Source organism: Budorcas taxicolor, chromosome 16, assembly GCF_023091745.1.
Source record: "Budorcas taxicolor isolate Tak-1 chromosome 16, Takin1.1, whole genome shotgun sequence".
NCBI lineage: Eukaryota > Metazoa > Chordata > Mammalia > Artiodactyla > Bovidae > Budorcas > Budorcas taxicolor.
Genome location: NC_068925.1, coordinates 58,167,227 through 58,185,110, shown reverse-complemented (window position 1 = coordinate 58,185,110; position 17,884 = coordinate 58,167,227). Strand labels below are relative to the sequence as shown.

The 17,884-nt window shown below is 35.0% G+C and overlaps 1 protein-coding gene across 2 annotated transcripts in view; it reads left to right on the top strand.

The window, feature by feature from the left end:
- Positions 1-17,884, top strand: part of COP1 (COP1 E3 ubiquitin ligase) — a 230,527-nt gene that overhangs the window by 102,052 nt on the left and 110,591 nt on the right. For both annotated transcript variants that reach the window (XM_052653649.1, XM_052653648.1), the window contains exons 10-11: positions 746-860; positions 5,204-5,339. In XM_052653649.1, coding sequence (XP_052509609.1) covers positions 746-860; positions 5,204-5,339 — 251 coding nt within the window. The remainder of the gene's footprint in view (positions 1-745; positions 861-5,203; positions 5,340-17,884) is intronic.

Below are 17,884 nucleotides of genomic sequence, written 5' to 3'. Positions count from 1 at the left end.
TCACTTTGACTTTTCACTTTCATGCATTGGAGAAGGACATGGCAACCCACTCCAGTGTTCTTGCCTGGAGAATCCCAGGGACAGGGGAGCCTGGTGGGCTGCCGTCTCTGGGATCGCACAGAGTCGGACATGACTGAAGTGATTTAGCAGTAGAAGTAGCAGTGTTGGTGATATATATTTAGGATTATAGACTTTAATAGAGTTCATATGCTAGTATATTTCAGATTTGCTTTTGTTGTCTAAATATATATACATGATTTAGTTATTTTGGTTTTCTAATGTATATATCAAACTATTTAGTATACACGTGTTGACTATCCCTTAACCTAATAATAAATACTAATTTAAATACCTATTCTGTACAATTAAGCACTGTTCCTATTACTCAAAATGTATAGGGCTGCACTATAATGCTGAAAAGTAATTAGTTTCCTTTTGGTAATTGTTTCCTAACAATTGATGCATATTCAAATTCTTAAACTTCTTAGTTTGGTGTTTATCATGGACTCTATCTTCATTTAATTTGGAGAGTTGAAAGATGCTTCTCATTTTATTCTTATAGAATTGGGCTATTTTCCCTTTAAAATAAGAACTGAAAAATATGGTCTTAAGAGCTACAGGATTTTGCCATTTGTAACTATTTTAATGTGAACTTTTGAAATTATTCAAACATCTGTATATTCTCTGGAAAAAATAGTATGCTTTGTTCAGAATTACAAGTGTCTTTTTCTTGTTATCACCTTAGACGAAGAAACAGCCCTGGTATAACAGCACATTAGCATCAAGACGAAAACGACTCACTGCTCATTTTGAAGACTTAGAGCAATGTTACTTTTCTACCAGGATGTCTCGTATCTCAGGTACATATTCAAGAATCCTTAAAGTATCACAAATTCTTGTTTCATGTCTCGCTTATGCTGGATTTATGAAAAGCCCTATTCATAAAGCAAAATTGTCTATTTTCAACATAGTCTAGCACGGCATTTTGGAGGTTCTTAGACATCTTGGATTACTTTGCTTTTCTATAACTATTTTTGTTCTCTTTCTCTATTTGGGAATTTTTAATCTGTATATACTGAGCTGTATAAAGTTAAAAACAAATCAGCCATGAATATGTAGCTAGCAAAAATAATTCCATTCAGTTGCCTTCTATTTTTCAATGTTTGTTAAGTTCTAAGCAGTATCATCTGTGCTAAGAATCAAAAGATGAAAGAACTTATTTTACTGTCAAGGAGTATTATAAATTTAGTGAAGGGAAGCAGCAGGTAAATAATGCTGCATGGTATTATATGTTATATAAATATGCCAAGGGCATTAAGGGAATAGAGAAGAATATTGACTAATATAACTGGAGGTGAAAAAGCCATGCCAAGCTGAAAATGGGGAAATGTAAGAGAAGATTCCTGTAGGGATTTCAGAGAAGTTGTATTTAGTCAAAGCTAGTATTAATTAACTGAAAAAGGATAATAAAAACATGTTCAAAGCAGAGGAAATAACTTATGCACAGGTTTGTATACTATAGGATAGAATAGTTTTATTGCTGTAGGATAGTTCTGTGCCCTTTTTGTTAGTTCTCTGATCTTTAGCCTTTCTTGGTGTCTCTGCTCACCATTGAGGAAGGGACATTTATACCAACCCTGCTCGGTGTTTGTCTTTTTTTTTTTTTTTTTATGGTTTGTAGATGATGCATATAAAATACAGTGCTTTGTATAAGATTCTCAGTTAGTTGATGTTATTTTTAATACACCTGCTCAAAATGAGCATTACCAAGGAAAGAAATGTATGATATTTTCTTAGTTGTTAAAAATTTGGCCTTGAATTTCTCTTGAATAAGCATGGTTGTATTATAGTCTACACATTATAGAGAGAGAACCTTTGGACACATTTGCCTCAGGTTTAGAGGTGGAGAAAAGCAAAATATATAGATTCACATGGCATTTTTCCTGTGAGGGCTAGAAGAAAGCCAAGCTTTGTTTATAAGTGTGTTTGAAATTAAAAGTCAACAGTCAATAGTTTTCATTCAGATGGAAAGTTTTCTTTGTATTGTCTGAGAATTAAGCCCCTTATTAAACTTCTGTAATAATCTATACACTATAGTATGAAGCTGTAACTTTGAAAGTGGTCTGAGACTTACATTCTGACTGGCAGAGGGTGCATGTTAAGCCTTTCAGATTTTATTTGTTGGTATGATGTTGAAATACAACCACAGGTAAATGGCAGATATTAAAAAGAGAGAGAGAGATAGTAAAGAGAGATTGAAAAAGGCTAGTGATTCATAATTTTTAGGTAACTATAACATAGGCGTGCTATGGGATAGTAAAGGTAATCACAAACCAATTTATTTTGGTGACATAGCTTTATAGGAAGATAGACTAGTAAGTTAAAACCAGAGGGAAGATTAATTTAGTTTTATACTTAATAGATATGGTTGTATTGTACTCAACACATGGTTGTCTTAGTTTTTAGGCATCTCGAATTTAACTTATCAAATTTGTACACTGGCTACACATATTGCTGAATATGAAGTTTCTCCTAGTTTTCTTGGCTGTAAATAAGACCTTGAAACGTCTTTGTAACGGGTACCTAAGAGTTTGATTGTCCTTCAGTTGATTTTCAATTGAGAACCCACTCCCTATCCCCGCTTCTATTTTCATCTATGAAAATGAGAGATAACTAAGAGATTAATATCTTGAATTCTTAATTGTAATTGAAAAAGAAGCTAAATTATAAAGCATTAGAAGATGGAAAAGAGATACTGAATACACTTTTACAGAATAATCTGTAATTAGAATAGGAGAGGTGATTTGCCAGAAGATATGTATGGATGTTGATCAAAAACCAACCAAGCAAACAGAATCCTACCTTTTCACAACCAGATAAGTGAAATCTAATCCCTGTGCTTTCAGATACTGAAATAATTGTTTTTAATTTTTTTTTTTTATAGTTTCTGTTGAAAGTTGGTGTTAAAGTGTTGGGTATGATGACCAGAAGTTTAGCTACCTTAGAAAAAGATTATAATCTTCTACAGAATATACATTTTAGAATGCTGGTGAATTTTATGTACTTAGAAATTGATGTCAAAATGTTGAAAGAATAGATTAACATTAAACCGAATTTTAAATAGATATCTAAAGTAACTGTCTTTTCAGTATTTGTTATATTAAGTAGCTCACAGTAATAGGTTTGTCTTAATTTATAAAAAGAACCAGTTAGCTATTGTATCCAGACTACTTTGTAGTACAATTGATATATTGTATCCAGACTACTTTGTAGTACAATTGATATCTTCCCCCCTCTGCCTTTTTTTTCCCTGTAATAACCTATGTTTTATTTATAATTTGTTGAACTTCCTGAGAATCATTTTTGTCAACTAAGAGCTTTAGCCCAATAACATTTTGATATTGCATGCTAAGTAGGTTTGTTCCTTTTGCTTTTCCAGAATGGAAACACTACAAAATTGAACTCTTTTAATGTAGGTCATTAGATGACTGTGTTAAGTTAGCTTTTCAGTTCAGTTCAGTCGCTCAGTCGTGTCCAACTCTTTGTGACCCCATGAATCGCAGCACACCAGTTAGCTTTTAAATCTTTAAAATTTAAAATATTGCAGACAGAAGCTGACTTAGTTTCCTCAATTGTTTTCCTTTATAATAATTGTTAGATAAATTTCTTCATGTCAACAATTTAAGATAACTGGAAATCTGCAGATAAATAAATTTTTAATTATATATCACATAGTATAGTAAAAGTAAAGTAATTCTTTTGACGTAATGATTCTTATAGTGTAATTTCTTTTAGCCTACTGTTTTTTTCAGAGAACATTTGAGAAGGAAAATCACGAAACTTTAAAAAGTTGTGTGTGTGTTTAGGTATGTATATGAGCTAAGAATAAGAAGGAGGTTATGAAAAAAACATTGTTGTAACAGGCTCAAGTTTCAATATAGGAGGCTAACTAACGTAATTGTGTGCTTTACTTTTCTTTCTTTGGGAAGGAAAATGCAAATCCAAACTTTAAGCAATTTTAGAAAACAATGTTTTTTATTTATGCTTTTTTGTTGTAGCCTGTTTCTACATTGGAGAGTAGATTAGCTCTCTTCATTAGATGAGTAGATTAGATCTTTCATAACCTGACTTTGATTTAAGTTCTACCTCATTTAATTATGAATAGTTTACTGAACTGGATTTTACTCAAAGTATTTGTAAAGAATTCTATTGGATGGAATTAACTGTTTTCTATGTTCCACCAAGATATTTGCATGAACCTATTTTAAATTTGTCTTTGAAAATTAATGATTAATACATTGCAGATTTTTTCTCCCATCCCATAATTGGTTTGGAAACACTTCAAAGTATTATGTGAACAAATATTTCATTTGCTTTCTATTTAAAAATTCATTTTAAAATCTAAATTGTGTTTTGACAAGTAAATAGGAACATGATAATGTATCCCTGTAAATATGTTCCTTCAAACTAACAAAACTCTCACTTTCTTCATTGATAAGGGATTTTATTTTAATAAGTGATTTAACCTTTCTTGATCATAGGTACTTTTTTCCTTTGTTTTGCAAAAAATTAATGCTTAAAAAAGAAAGAGAATTCATAGTATGGTCTTATTGGTGTTCAAAGAGACAGTATCTTTCAAGAACGACTGAGAAATTTTTATGAAAGCTGAAAGATCAGCTAATTAATTTGTGTACATTCAGTTCAGTTCAGTCGCTCAGTTGTGTCCGACTCTTTGCGACCCCATGAATCGCAGCACGCCAGGTCTCCCTGTCCATCACCAGCTCCCGGAGTTCACCCAAACTCATGTGCATCGAGTTGGTGATGCCATCCAGCCATCTCATCCTCTGTTGTCCCCTTCTCCTTCTGCCCCCAATCCCTCCCAGCATCAGAGTCTTTTCCAATGAGTCAACTCTTCGCATGACGTGGCCAAAGTACTGGAGTTTCAGCATTAGCATCATTCCTTCCAAAGAAATCCCAGGGCTGATCTCCTTCAGAATGGACTGGATGGATCTCCTTGCAGTCCAAGGGACTCTCAAGAGTCTTCTCCAACACCACAGTTCAAAAGCATCAATTCTTCGGTATTAGTCCTCTCTAAATATGAGTTGTTGTTTATATTTAGAATATAATTGTTAATCTGTGGTTATTGCTCTTTGACTTACGTTGCAGTTCGATTTGTTTACTTTATTTTGTTTTCTTCGTATAGATGACAGTCGAACTGCAAGCCAGTTGGATGAATTTCAGGAATGCTTGTCCAAGTTTACTCGATATAATTCAGTACGACCTTTGGCCACATTGTCATATGCTAGTGATCTCTATAATGGTTCCAGCATAGTTTCTAGGTAAGTATTGGGCAGCACTCTTTACTATTTTCTTTTGCAGAAGCATCTAGAATTTAATTAAATTTGAGAAACAGTAGTGATACAGTTAAGAGCCTTTGTTCTGAAATCTAGATTGCCTGCCAATTTTTATCTCTGTGGTCTTTGGCAAGTTTCTGAATCTCTTTAGTCCTTGATTTATCTGTAAAATGGAATGTTGGTTAGTATCCACCTCATAGGGCTGCAGTTTGTTTTCTTATAATTCTTTTGTCTGGTTTTGATAACAAGGTATATTCTTATATATTATAAGCTTATAATTATTATATAAGAATTCTTATATTCTTAAGATATAAGAATTAAGATAAATATAAGAATATAAGAACTCTTAAATTCTTATAAGAATATAGTTCTTATAGTCTTGTAATATTATAATTTATAACTCTTATATAAGCTTATATCCTTATAAGAATATATAAGAGTATACTTATATATATATATATATATATATATATATTTCTCCTTTTCAGTTTTTTAGAAAAATTTGTAAAGAATTAGTATTATTTCTTCTTTATGTATTTGGTGCAGTTCTCCATTGAAGCTGTCTTGGTCTTGAGATTTCTATGAGGGAAGATTTTTAAATACAAATCTAATTTTTAAAAGAGATTTAAGGCTAATGGAGTTATCCATTTCTTTTTGATTAAACATTAGTTTGTGCCTTTAAAGAAATTTGTCCATTTCATCTAGGTTGTTTAATTTATTGGCATACTAGTATTCACAGTATTCTTTTATTATCCTTTTAATATCTTTATATTCTATAGTGATTTTCCCTTTTTCATCCTTGGTTTTAGAAATTTCTTTTTTTTTTTTCCAACCTAATATTCTGGCTTAGCAATTTTTATCTTCTCAAAGAGCCAGCTTCTGGTTTATTGATACTCTCTATTTTTCTATTCTCTGTTTCATTGATTTTCTACTCTTAACTTCATTATTTCCCATTTTCTTCTTTCTTTATGTGTACTTTGCTCTTATCTTTCTAGTCTCTTAAGGTAGAAACTAAAGTGAGTGAGTTGAAACATTTCTTCTTTTCTAATATAATTTGTGTTGGAATTGCTGGATAACATGGTAATTTTATTTTTAATTTTTCGAAGAACTGCCATACTATTTTCTACTGGGGCTATACCACTTAGAATTCTCACCAGCAGTGCATAAGGGTTCCAATTTCTCCACATCCTTGCTAGGACTTGTTTTCTGTTCTTTTGATCATAGCTATTTATTGTGTGTGAAGTTAGATTTGATTTGAATTCCCTAATGATTAGTGATGGTCTTTTCATATGCCTGCTAGTCATTCTTGCCTGGAAAATCCTGCAGACAGAGGAGCCTGGTCGGCTATACAGTCCATGGGACCGCAAAGAGTCGGGCATGACTGAGTGACTTCACTTTCACTTTTCACCTTTACTAGTCATTTGTATATCTTCTTCGAGGAAATGTCTGTTCAAGTGCTTCTTCCATTTTTGGAATTGAATTTTTTGTTGTTGAGTTTTAGGAATTTCCAATACATTCTGAATTTTTTTTTAATTAGAGGATAATTGCTTTCCAGTGTTGTATTCGTTTCTGCTGTGCAGCACAAATCAGTCTAATCTGAAGATTAATCCTTTATCAGATTTATAAATATTTTCTCTCATTTTGTGAGTTGCCTTTTTACTCTGTTGATATTCTCTGTTGATACACATAATTTTAAAAATTTTACAGTCTTATTTGTCATGTATTTTTTTTCTTTTGTGTTGCTTGTGCCTGTGGTGGCATACAAGAAATCATTGCCAATCTAAAGTTGTAAAAAGAGTTTTATGGTTTTAGATTTCAGTTTTTGATCCATTTTGAGTTAATTTTTATATATAGTTTTAAGGAAGGATCTAAATTCATTCTTTTGCATGTGGATATCTAGTTTTCTCAGGATCATATATTGAAAAAATTGTCCTTTCTCCATTGAATGGGCTTGGTACTCTTGTCAAAAATTCTTTGATCATATATGCAAAAGCTTATTTCTATATTCTCTCTTCTATTCCACTAGTGTATATGTCTGTTTTTATTTATATTTTTTGACTCCCATAGACCTGCAGTAAGTTTTGAAATCAGGAAGTGTGAGTTCTCTAGCTACTTCAGGTCCTTTGGAAATCCATGTGAATTTTAGGATGGGTTTTTATATATCTGTAAAAAAAAGTTATCGGGATTTTGATAGGAATTGCATTAAATCTGTACATCACTTTGGGTAGTACTGACATCATAATGATATTCGACCTTCCTATCCATGAACCTGGGATGTGTTTTCATTTATGTCTTTTCTCATTTCTTTCAGCAGTGTTTCATAGCTCTGTTGTACAAGTCATCGCCTTTGTTAATTGCTACGTATTTTTTTGATGCTGGTGTTTTTCTTATTAGATTGTTCATTGTAATTGTATCAAAGATATGATATTTTTTATTTTTACTCAGTTCAAAAGACATTTTAATTTCAAACTTGATGTTATTTTGACTCATGGATTATTGAGACTTACTAGTTTTCAAATATTGGGTTTTTCTAGTTATCTTTTTGTAATTATTTTATATTATTTTTGTCTTCATCATCTTGGTGGCCATTCTTTAAATTTTTTTTTAGCAAAAGTTTCTAATATAGTTAAGATGGGAGAGAATGGAATCCTTTATAACAGTCATCTCCCAGACTCATCAGTGATCCAAATTTTGTTTTACTTGCTTTATTTATACTCTTTATTCTTACTCTCCTGGGTTAAGTATTTTGAAGCAAATGCCAGGTATCTTGTCATTTCAACCATACAGTCCTAAGAATCTCTGTGTCTTAAAATATGGACATTATATAACTACAGGGCTGTATCTCATCTAACACAATTAGCAGTAGCCCCTAAGAAACATCAAATTGCTAGTATATGTTCAGATTTTCTTGATAGAATAGAAAAGCCTTAAAAAAGATATTTTTGATTCAGTTCAGGAATTTGACGTTTTAACTTTTTAGAAATTAGTAAAACTACACGTGCTTTTTCATTTACCTGACTAAGATTTTTATTTATGTAATGAATATTCATCTTGAAATTCAGGGCATTAGCTAAAAAGACGATTACATTAAATCTTACTGTATTCAAGCTTAACTTGGTAAGAAATAAGACAAAAATAATAGATTTATTTATTTTTCTATAGATTGAAAATAGGAGCAGTCCTAATCATGCCCTGGAATGATTAAAGTTTAAAAATGCAGAAGTTTGTGGGTTTTGCTTAACTAATTAATTAAAGTAGTAATTAACCTATTTAACAAAAATTCATTGCCCGCCTAGTGTAGGTGAGGCTAGGCATATAGCCATGAACAGGTCAGCATTGATGCTTGGATTCAGGAGAACTCTCAGTTTTATTTCAGTGCTTTTATACAATAAATCATATTGACCTGCAATGTATACATTTACCTATAATTATATGGCTCTACCCAACTGAAATGTAATGCAGGTTAGAAATCTGTTGTAATATTTACTAGTGTCCCAGACCATTGTGAATTCATCCTGAATTATACTCTCTTCTCCACTTAAAAATGAACAAAAAACCAAAAACAAAATAAAAATTTCCTTCTTAACTTCATATTACAGAAGCAGCATTTCTAGTTAGAAAATGTAGGACTGGTTTTACACTTCAGCGTGCATGCATGCTAAATCGCTTTGGTTGTGTCCAACTCTTTGCGACCTTATGGATTATATAGCCTACCAGGCTTCTCTGTCCACGAGATTCTCCAGGCAAGAATGCTGGAGTGGGTTGCCATGCCTTCCTCCAGGGCATCTTGGGCATCTTCCCAACCCAGGGATCGAACCTGCGTAGGTACTCAAAAAAGAATAAGAGCTATTCTTTTTTCATCATTCCTGAAAGCCATTTTAGCTTGATTTAATGTAATTCTGTTTTTTAAAAAATAAGTAAACCTTGATCATAGAAAGACACTTACATCAGAACGCTGTGTTTTCTGAGGCAGACATTTACTGTCATAGGAAAATTTAAGATTTCAGTTTGGAAATATCTCACTAAAAGTGAGATTAGTTGTATCAGAATATTTCAATCAAAATATTTCAAGCAAAAAGCTTAAAGCTGCCTTTCATTGTTTCATCTTGCATGTAAACGTCCATTTTTTTCTCTTATTTACATTGAATTAATGTTTCTGAAGGAAAAATTTCCAATTTTAAAAGTGCATAAGGCAGAACTGATGAAGACTATACATACAGTCCATACAAGAAACATGCAATCCATACAAGAAACATGCAATCCATACAAGAAACATACAATCCATACAAAGAAACATGCAATCCATACAAAGAAACATGCAATCCATACAAAGAAACATGCAATCCATACAAGAAACATGCAATCCATACAAGAAACATGCAATCCATACAAAGAAACATGCAATCCATACAAGAAACATGCAATCCATACAAAGAAACATACAATCCATACAAAGAAACATACAATCCATACAAAGAAACATGCAATCCATACAAAGAAACATGCAATCCATACAAAGAAACATGCAATCCATACAAAGAAACATGCAATCCATACAAGAAACATGCAATCCATACAAAGAAACATACAATCCATACAAAGAAACATACAATCCATACAAGAAACATACAATCCATAGTATTCGAGGGATTTTGAAACTTTCACAACCCTGGTGGTTTTTGGTTTTTTTTAGTTTCTCACATTCAAACACATCATTGATAACAGATTCATTTTGATAACAGATTCATTTTAAAAGCTTTCAGTTCCTTGCTAATTAGGACATTTAATGAATTTCTTTGGGAAAGAGAGGTGAGACATGTTAGAGATAACGAATAATGTTAATTTGGTACATTAATTCATTGCATTATAGAAGAAATTATTCTTTCTGTAAAATTACGTGAAATGCGTCCAGTGTTTGGTCATTTATTGCAGTGAGAATCTCACTGAGAATAAAAGCTGAACCAGAAGCTTTTGCTTTTAAAATTAGTCATCCTTTGCTTATGGATCACATTGGGTTATTTAAAGTAACATCATGTTCATAAGTCCACAAGGTGGCAGCATTTGTTTACTTTGACAATATCTCAACTGTTAGACAATAGACAAGCTCTGGAAATTATTGACTTATAAGTGAAGTTCAGTCTCATGAATACTAGGTAGCCCTCGGTTAACATCAACAGTTAATAGAAAGGATAGAGAACTTTTCTGACACTTGGCAATAATGGCGCATTTTGCGTTTTCTCTTAAATTAGGTATTCAGTGGCCACGAGAGACAAATGCTTTGATGCTGCACTGTTTAAACTTACCGAATACTTAGTGGCAGTGGCTGTTTGTTGAATTCTTGGTTTGAATTATGCATACCTAGGTTGTTTTGGTTAAAATTGTTATACTGTCCATCTGTAGTTTGGAGATTATTTTAATATTTTTATTTATATTTTCTCAAACTCTTGAAATAGAATTACATTAGGCATTAGTAAATTCATAAGAAAATGGTTATATATTGTGGCATGTTTTCGCCGCTGGCAATGTAGTGTTTGATTACTTTTCTTCAGACACCATTGTAAGTATTTTACCTGCCATTGCGTTTCACTAATTCTTTTAATCTTTCTATCAGCCCTCTGGAGTAAGACATTGTCATTAATCTCATTCTACACTGGAGGAACTGAGATAGAAATTTTCTAACTTGTCCAAGGTCAACACAGTGCTACAAAATGACAGAACTAAGATTTGAACTAAGATGTTCTGGGCCCTGGGCTCTGCTATTCTCGTGTTCCTTCAAGATCTGTTGAAACCTTGGGAAGGTTTCTGAAAGCCCTTTACTTTTGAGACAGCCAGAAGAAGTAGTTCTTGTGAGCTTCTGATACTTTGTATCCCAATTACGTCTAACTTGGCTTTAATAATGAAAACTTATTTTAATTTAATGTAGATATGATGTCAATGTCACTTTTGCCATAGTTTGAAAATATTCAAATTAAATACTTATTTTTTTTTTTGTAGTAGCCAGTTACAAGGATTGCTTTAATTTCCATTTTTAATGACAGTCAGTGCAGATCCAGATTTAGGATACCTTTTAATATATTCTTTATTGCAGAATACTGTGAATTTTAAATTAGTGCTTAAAAATAGGTTGTCTCCAGGTAATTAGTGACTTGTTTTCTGGGGAAGAAGTATGATTTTTAGGGCTGCTTATGCATTCCTCTGTTTTTCAGACCATATTTCTGTTACTGTCTTAAGAGTTAGTGGGCCATCTGGGGTTGGTGAGAAATGAGAGGAGTGGAAATGCAGAGCAAAGGATTTTTTTTTTTTTTTTCCTTCAGAATTTGGCCCAGGGCCAGTTTTTTGAAGCAGTAATTTAAAACATTGTGTTCTAGGCTAGAAGCTTCATCAGGGAGGGGATCTTATCTGCCTTATTCCCTGCTGCATCTCCATGTCTGGCACATGGTAGGTACTCGTTAGTAAATAGTTGTTGAATGAATGCATGCATGAATGGAAAACTGTCTGCAGGCCCTGGAAGAGCCCAGAGCAGCCAAGGATCTAGCAGTTATCAACCTTCACCTGCTTTTACATATTTGCTTGCTGATAAGTATTCCTTTGAATACAGTATCCCTAGGCTAAAAAAGAAGGCTTTAAATCACCAATGACATATGACAGAAAAATAAGTTAATGTTAACAACTTAAAATAGAGGCATCCAAGCTTGTCAGCAAGTGTTAATGAGTTTCCTACTTCTGTGACAATTCAAGACACAGTCTAAAGATGAAATAAGGAACAGTCTACATTTAAGCTTTAGAAATTGCTACATACCCTCCCTACCCCATAAGCCTCTGTCCTAACTTTTTCCTCTTCATCTCAATTCCTCTTGGTTTTCCTGTTTATTTTCTCTTGCCCTTGCTTAGGCTGAGGCTTGTCAGTAGTACAGTGAAACAATAAACTCAAATCATTTTATGCTTATTACTACAAAGTATTGATTAGGCTAGCATTTGAGATTTTAATAGGCTAATGAAACTTTGTCAGTAATCAGAACAGAAAGCCAACAACAAAGACTAATGCCACCTGCTATTCATGATAAAATTACTTACCTGGAAAAGACTAGAGTTTGTTAAACTGATGACTCTTTTCAAATAATCAAAGTAGATAAGGAATTAGAATGATTCTGTTTGGTACCAAGAGACAAAAGTAGGACTAATGGCTGGAAAGTAAAAGTGAAAGTGTTAGTCATTCGGTCCTGTCTGACTCTTTGCAACCCACTGCACTGTAACCCACTGGAAGCCACATTTTAATATTAATACAAGGAAGATTTGCTCTTCTGAATTTTTTTAAAATTAAGCTCTAGGGTTTTTTTTATAAATCTAGAAAAATTTTCCACAGTCCTTAGATCAGTCATACATATTTATCTGTATTTTTTACGGTATTGTTTTTGTTTTAATTTTAATTGTACGTATTTATAACACTATAATGTTGAGAGTACAGATAAGAGTGATATACAACATAGTGGCAAACTTTTAAGCAAATATATAGACTAAAGTGTAGTAAATGCTAAGAAAGCTTTACTGGGTACACTATGGAGAATAGAAAGAAGCAAGAGTAGGAAGTAGGGATATCTAATATGTAGATAGTTGTTGAAATTGGCCAGGCATAGTACATGATGCTTGCTTTTGTGGGTGAGGTCAGTGAGGCTTGGGTGAAAAAGTGTTTTAAAAATATGTAGGCACTAGGGTAGACAGAACTTGATGACTGATGGACGATGTTGTCTTTGAAGCAGATGATAACTTCCAGGTTTTAGGCTTCAGTAGTGGGGCAGAAAAATCTGGGTGTCATTTACAAAGACAGGGATCCTGGAAGAAGGATAGGTTTAAAGGTAATGAAGCACATGGGATCTTATGCTTAGGCTCTACGGTTATACAGAGACGAGATCTGTGAATATGGGGATTTGTACAGTTGGTAATGGACTTTGTGGTTGTAAACTCGTAGAGCTCCAACATTTAAAGCTCAGGTAGACAAAGAGGAACCGGTAAAGCAGATCAAAACAAGGTGAAAACAAAAACTAGGAGAGTTTCTTGCCATGCAAACCAATGAATGAAGAAAGGTGAGATAATTTATAGGATTAGATCATCTGCCAGAGAAGGCAATGGCAACCCACTCCAGTACTCTTGCCTGGAAAATCCCATGGACGGAGGAGCCTGGTAGGCTGCAGTCCATGGGGTCGCTAAGAGTCAGGCACGACTGAGCAACTTCACTTTCAGTTTTCACTTTCATGCATTGGAGAAGGAAATGGCAACCCACTCCAGTGTTCTTGCCTGGAGAGTCCCAGGGACGGGGGAGCCTGGTGGGCTGCCGTCTATGGGGTCACACAGAGTCGGACACGACTGAAGCGACTTGGCAGCAGCAGATCATGTGCAGGATTGCATCCAAAGCAACGTGAGACTTCGCTTTCATTAGAAGGGAGGACACTTCCTCCATAATAGTAGGGAGAAAGAAGAGAATGGGTTCAAAGACAGGTGTGCTTGTATATTTAGTGACAAGGAGAGAAAAAGAGTTCTTCTCTTAAGAGTTTATGTTTTTTCCATATGTCATCTCAGAGTGACACATAGAAAGGGTTAGGGTATATGTTTCACTGTGAAAGAAAAAGACATTAGATGACTAAAATGATTAAATTTACGGGCCATGGAACTTAAAAGGCATACTGAGGGAAATAAAGATAGGCAAGGTGTTGAGAAAGAGGCAAAAGTGGTGGAATCAGCCGTATGGAGGCTGAAAATAAAGGATTGTGAGAATAGACAGCAAGTCAGGGAGTGTTGGTATGGAAATTGTGGTGAGAATTATTTGCATTTTTGGCAAGAAATTCTTTTTCATCTCTGTGCTCGTAACACTGGGTAATTTGCCTGATATCTAATGGGCTGTCCTGATTGTTGACCCAGTCATAGAATAAACTAAAATGCAAGGTAAAAAGTAAATAATAAATGCTTGTAGGAATCTGATAAAATGCTAAAGACGAAGTTCACTTTAGGCTGTGACTTTCAAGTTCCTGAAGGTATTGGAGGTGGTTCTTTTAATTTTTTTCTTCTGAATTTCTACAGATTATTCTTTCTCTACGTGGTCTTTAAGATAGGAAGTAACATTAATATACTTCTATTTTCTTCACTGTGTTCAAAATCCTCTCTTTGTAATGTGTTGCTGCAGATTGCGGTGGAAGTGGTAATCGTTGTTGAAGTCTGTCTGTCATTGCACTTGCTTAAGATTAGGGGGAAAATAAAGCTTGGTTTGCAGCTTCTCCAGATAGGTTCAGTGATAGCAGCAAGAAGTGATAGCTACCCAGCTTGACAAGGGGAAGAAACAATGAAACTGCAAATAGGAGCTAAAAAGTAAAGCAGGTTGTTTTCTATTTAATATGAGGGTAAGTGGTTTGCCATATTTTAATAGATTCATTGAGATCATGAGAGATCATTGAGATGTAATAGAATGTGGTAGCTAATGTCATCAGGGCTGTTCGCCTTACTATGCTCAGTGTGTTTGTATAAAGATAGTAAGGGATATATTATATTTGATAGATTGTATTCATAAAGGATCAAAAGTTGGTTCTAAAATTTATTTAATGTTTATTGGACACATACTCTGACTTAGAGCAATAGACTGATATGTTCAGATAATACTATTCTGTCATCCTTTAAAAATAATTTTAAATATACATACTGCCATTGGCATAAGTGTAATACGTGATTTCATATTTCTTTGTAATTGCTTTAAAAATTTTAGTTTCAAGCTTTGCATTGATTTTATTTATATAAAAGAAGATGTTATGAATAGGAAAAATACTGACTTTTATGCTTAGTACAGGAATCAGCAAACCGTGACCCATGGGAGTCAAAGTTGGTCCATCACCTATTTTCTTTTCTAACTTTTTATTTTGTGTTGGGGAATAGCCGATTAACAATACTGTGATAGTTTTAGGTGAACATCCAAGGGACTCAGCCATATATACATGTATTCATTTCCCCACAAACTCCCCTTCCATCCATTCTGCCTCATAACGTTGGGCAGAGTTTCCTTTCAGAGTTTCTGTAGAAACTTCCAATGGGAAGTTTCCTTCCCATGGCAAGGCAAAGGTCCTTGTAGGTAGGTCCTTGTTGGTTATCCATTTTAGATATAGCAGTGGCCATCATCTATTTTTGAATGACCTAGGAACTAAGCATGGTGTTTATATTTTTAATTGGTTGGAAAAAGCAAGGAAAATAATAACATAGTGATGTACAGTAACATGATGTAGCATAATGACATGAAAATTATATGGCATTTAAATTTCAGTGTCCATAAGTAGGTTTTATTGGAACACAGTTTTGCTCATTCCTTTCCATATTGTCTCTGGCTGATTTTGAACTGCAGCAGCAGAGTGGAGTAGTTTGAAGGGAGACCCACACAGCTTCTCTGACTCTTTTACAGAAGAGTTTTGCTGACTCTTGAACTCGTGGGTTTGCGTAGGCTCTAAAGATGTACTACTCCACTTGATTAAAGCTCTGTCATTTTGGGGGCCTTAGTGTCTATGAAAGAAAACGGGTTTGTGTCAGATTTTCTGATCTCCTAGTGGTGACTGGCTGACTGTTTTATATGCTTCATCGTTACTTAACCTAAATGACAACCTAAATGACCTATCGCTCAGCCTGTAAGCACTCCATCATGGGTTGAGTGATAACTATAGTTTCTCAGTTCAGTCGCTCAGTCGTGTCGGACTCTTTGCGGCCCCATGAACCGCAACACACCAGGCCTCCATGTCCATCACCAACTCCTGGAGTCCACCCAAACCCACATCCACCGAGTCGGTGATGCCATCCAACCATCTCATCCTCTGTCGTCCCTTTCTTCTCCTGCCCTCAATCTTTCCCAGCATTAGGGTCTTTTCAAAGAGTCAGCTCTTCACATCAGGTGGCCAGAGTATTGGAGCCTCAGCTTCAACATCAGTCCTTCCAATGAACACCCAGGACTGATCTCCTTTAGAATGGACTGATTGGATCTCCCTGCAGTCCAAGGGACTCTCAAGAGTCTTCTGCAACACCACAGTTCAAAACCATCAGTTCTTCAGTGCTCAGCTTTGTTTATAGTCCAACTCTCACATCCATACATGACCACTGGAAAGACCATAGCCTTGACTAGACGGACCTTTGTTGGCAAGGTGATGTCTCTGCTTTTTAATATGCTATCTAGTTTGGTCATAACTTTCCTTCCAAGGGGTAAGGGTCTTTTAATTTCATTGCTGCAGTCGCCATCTGTGGTGATTTTTGAGCCCAGAAAAATAATGTCTGACACTGTTTCCCCATCTGTTTGCCATGAAGTGATGGGACCAGATGCCATGATCTTAGTTTTCTGAATGTTGAGCTTTAAGCCAATTTTTCCACTCTACTTGTTCACTTTCAAGAGACTCTTTAGTTCTTCACTTTCTGTCATAAGGGTGGTGTCATCTGCATATCTGAGGCTATTGATACTTCTGGCAATCTTGATTCCAGCCTGTGCTTCCTCCAACCCAGCGTTTCTCGTGATGTACTCCAAATATAAGTTAAATAAGCAGGGTGACAATATACAGCCTTGACATACTCCTTTTCCTATTTGGAACCAGTCTGTTGTTCCATATCCAGTTCTAGCTGTTGCTTCCTCACCGGTTTTTATTACTCTTGTATAGATGGGGAAACAGTGGAAACAGTGTCAGACTTTATTTTGGGGGGCTCCAAAATCACTGCAGATGGTGACTGCAGCCATGAAATTAAAAGACCCTTACTCCTTGGAAGAAAAGTTATGACCAATCTAGACAGCATATTGAAAAGCAGGGACATTACTTTGCCAACAAAGGTCCATCTAGTCAAGGCTATGGTTTTTCCAGTGGTCATGTATGGATGTGAGAGTTGGACTGCGAAGAAAGCTGAGTGCTGAAGAATTGATGCGTTTGAACTGTGGTGTTGGAGAAGACTCTTGAGAGTCCCTTGGACTGCAAGGAGATCCAACCAGTCCATTCTGAAGGAGATCAAACCTGGGATTTCTTTGGAAGGAATGATGCTGAAGTTGAAGCTCCAGTACTTTAGCCACCTATGCGAAGAGTTGACTCATTGGAAAAGACTGTGATGCTGGGAGGGATTGGGGGCAGGAGAAGGGGACGACAGAGGATGAGATGGCTGGATGGCATCACTGACTCGATGGACGTGAGTCTGAGTGAACTCCGGGAGATGGTGATGGACAGGGAGGCCTGGTGTGCTCCGATTCATGGGGTCGCAAAGAGTCGGACACGGCTGAGCGACTGAACTGAACTGAACTGAATAACCAGTTCTGATTTGTTCAGCAGAAAGTTTCCTATTTGTGTCTTTTAAAAATTATTTATTGAGTGGAGCTGGAAAATGCCTTGAAATAAGACAAAAGCTTGCACTCTTACTAGCTATATCATACTCCTCTTTACAAATGGCTGCTTTCCTACTGCTAGTTGTTGTTGTCTTTCTCGTCCCCTTTCCTCTCCCACATTCTTAGGTAATTTTTGTTGATAGCACTTAAAGTTATAAAA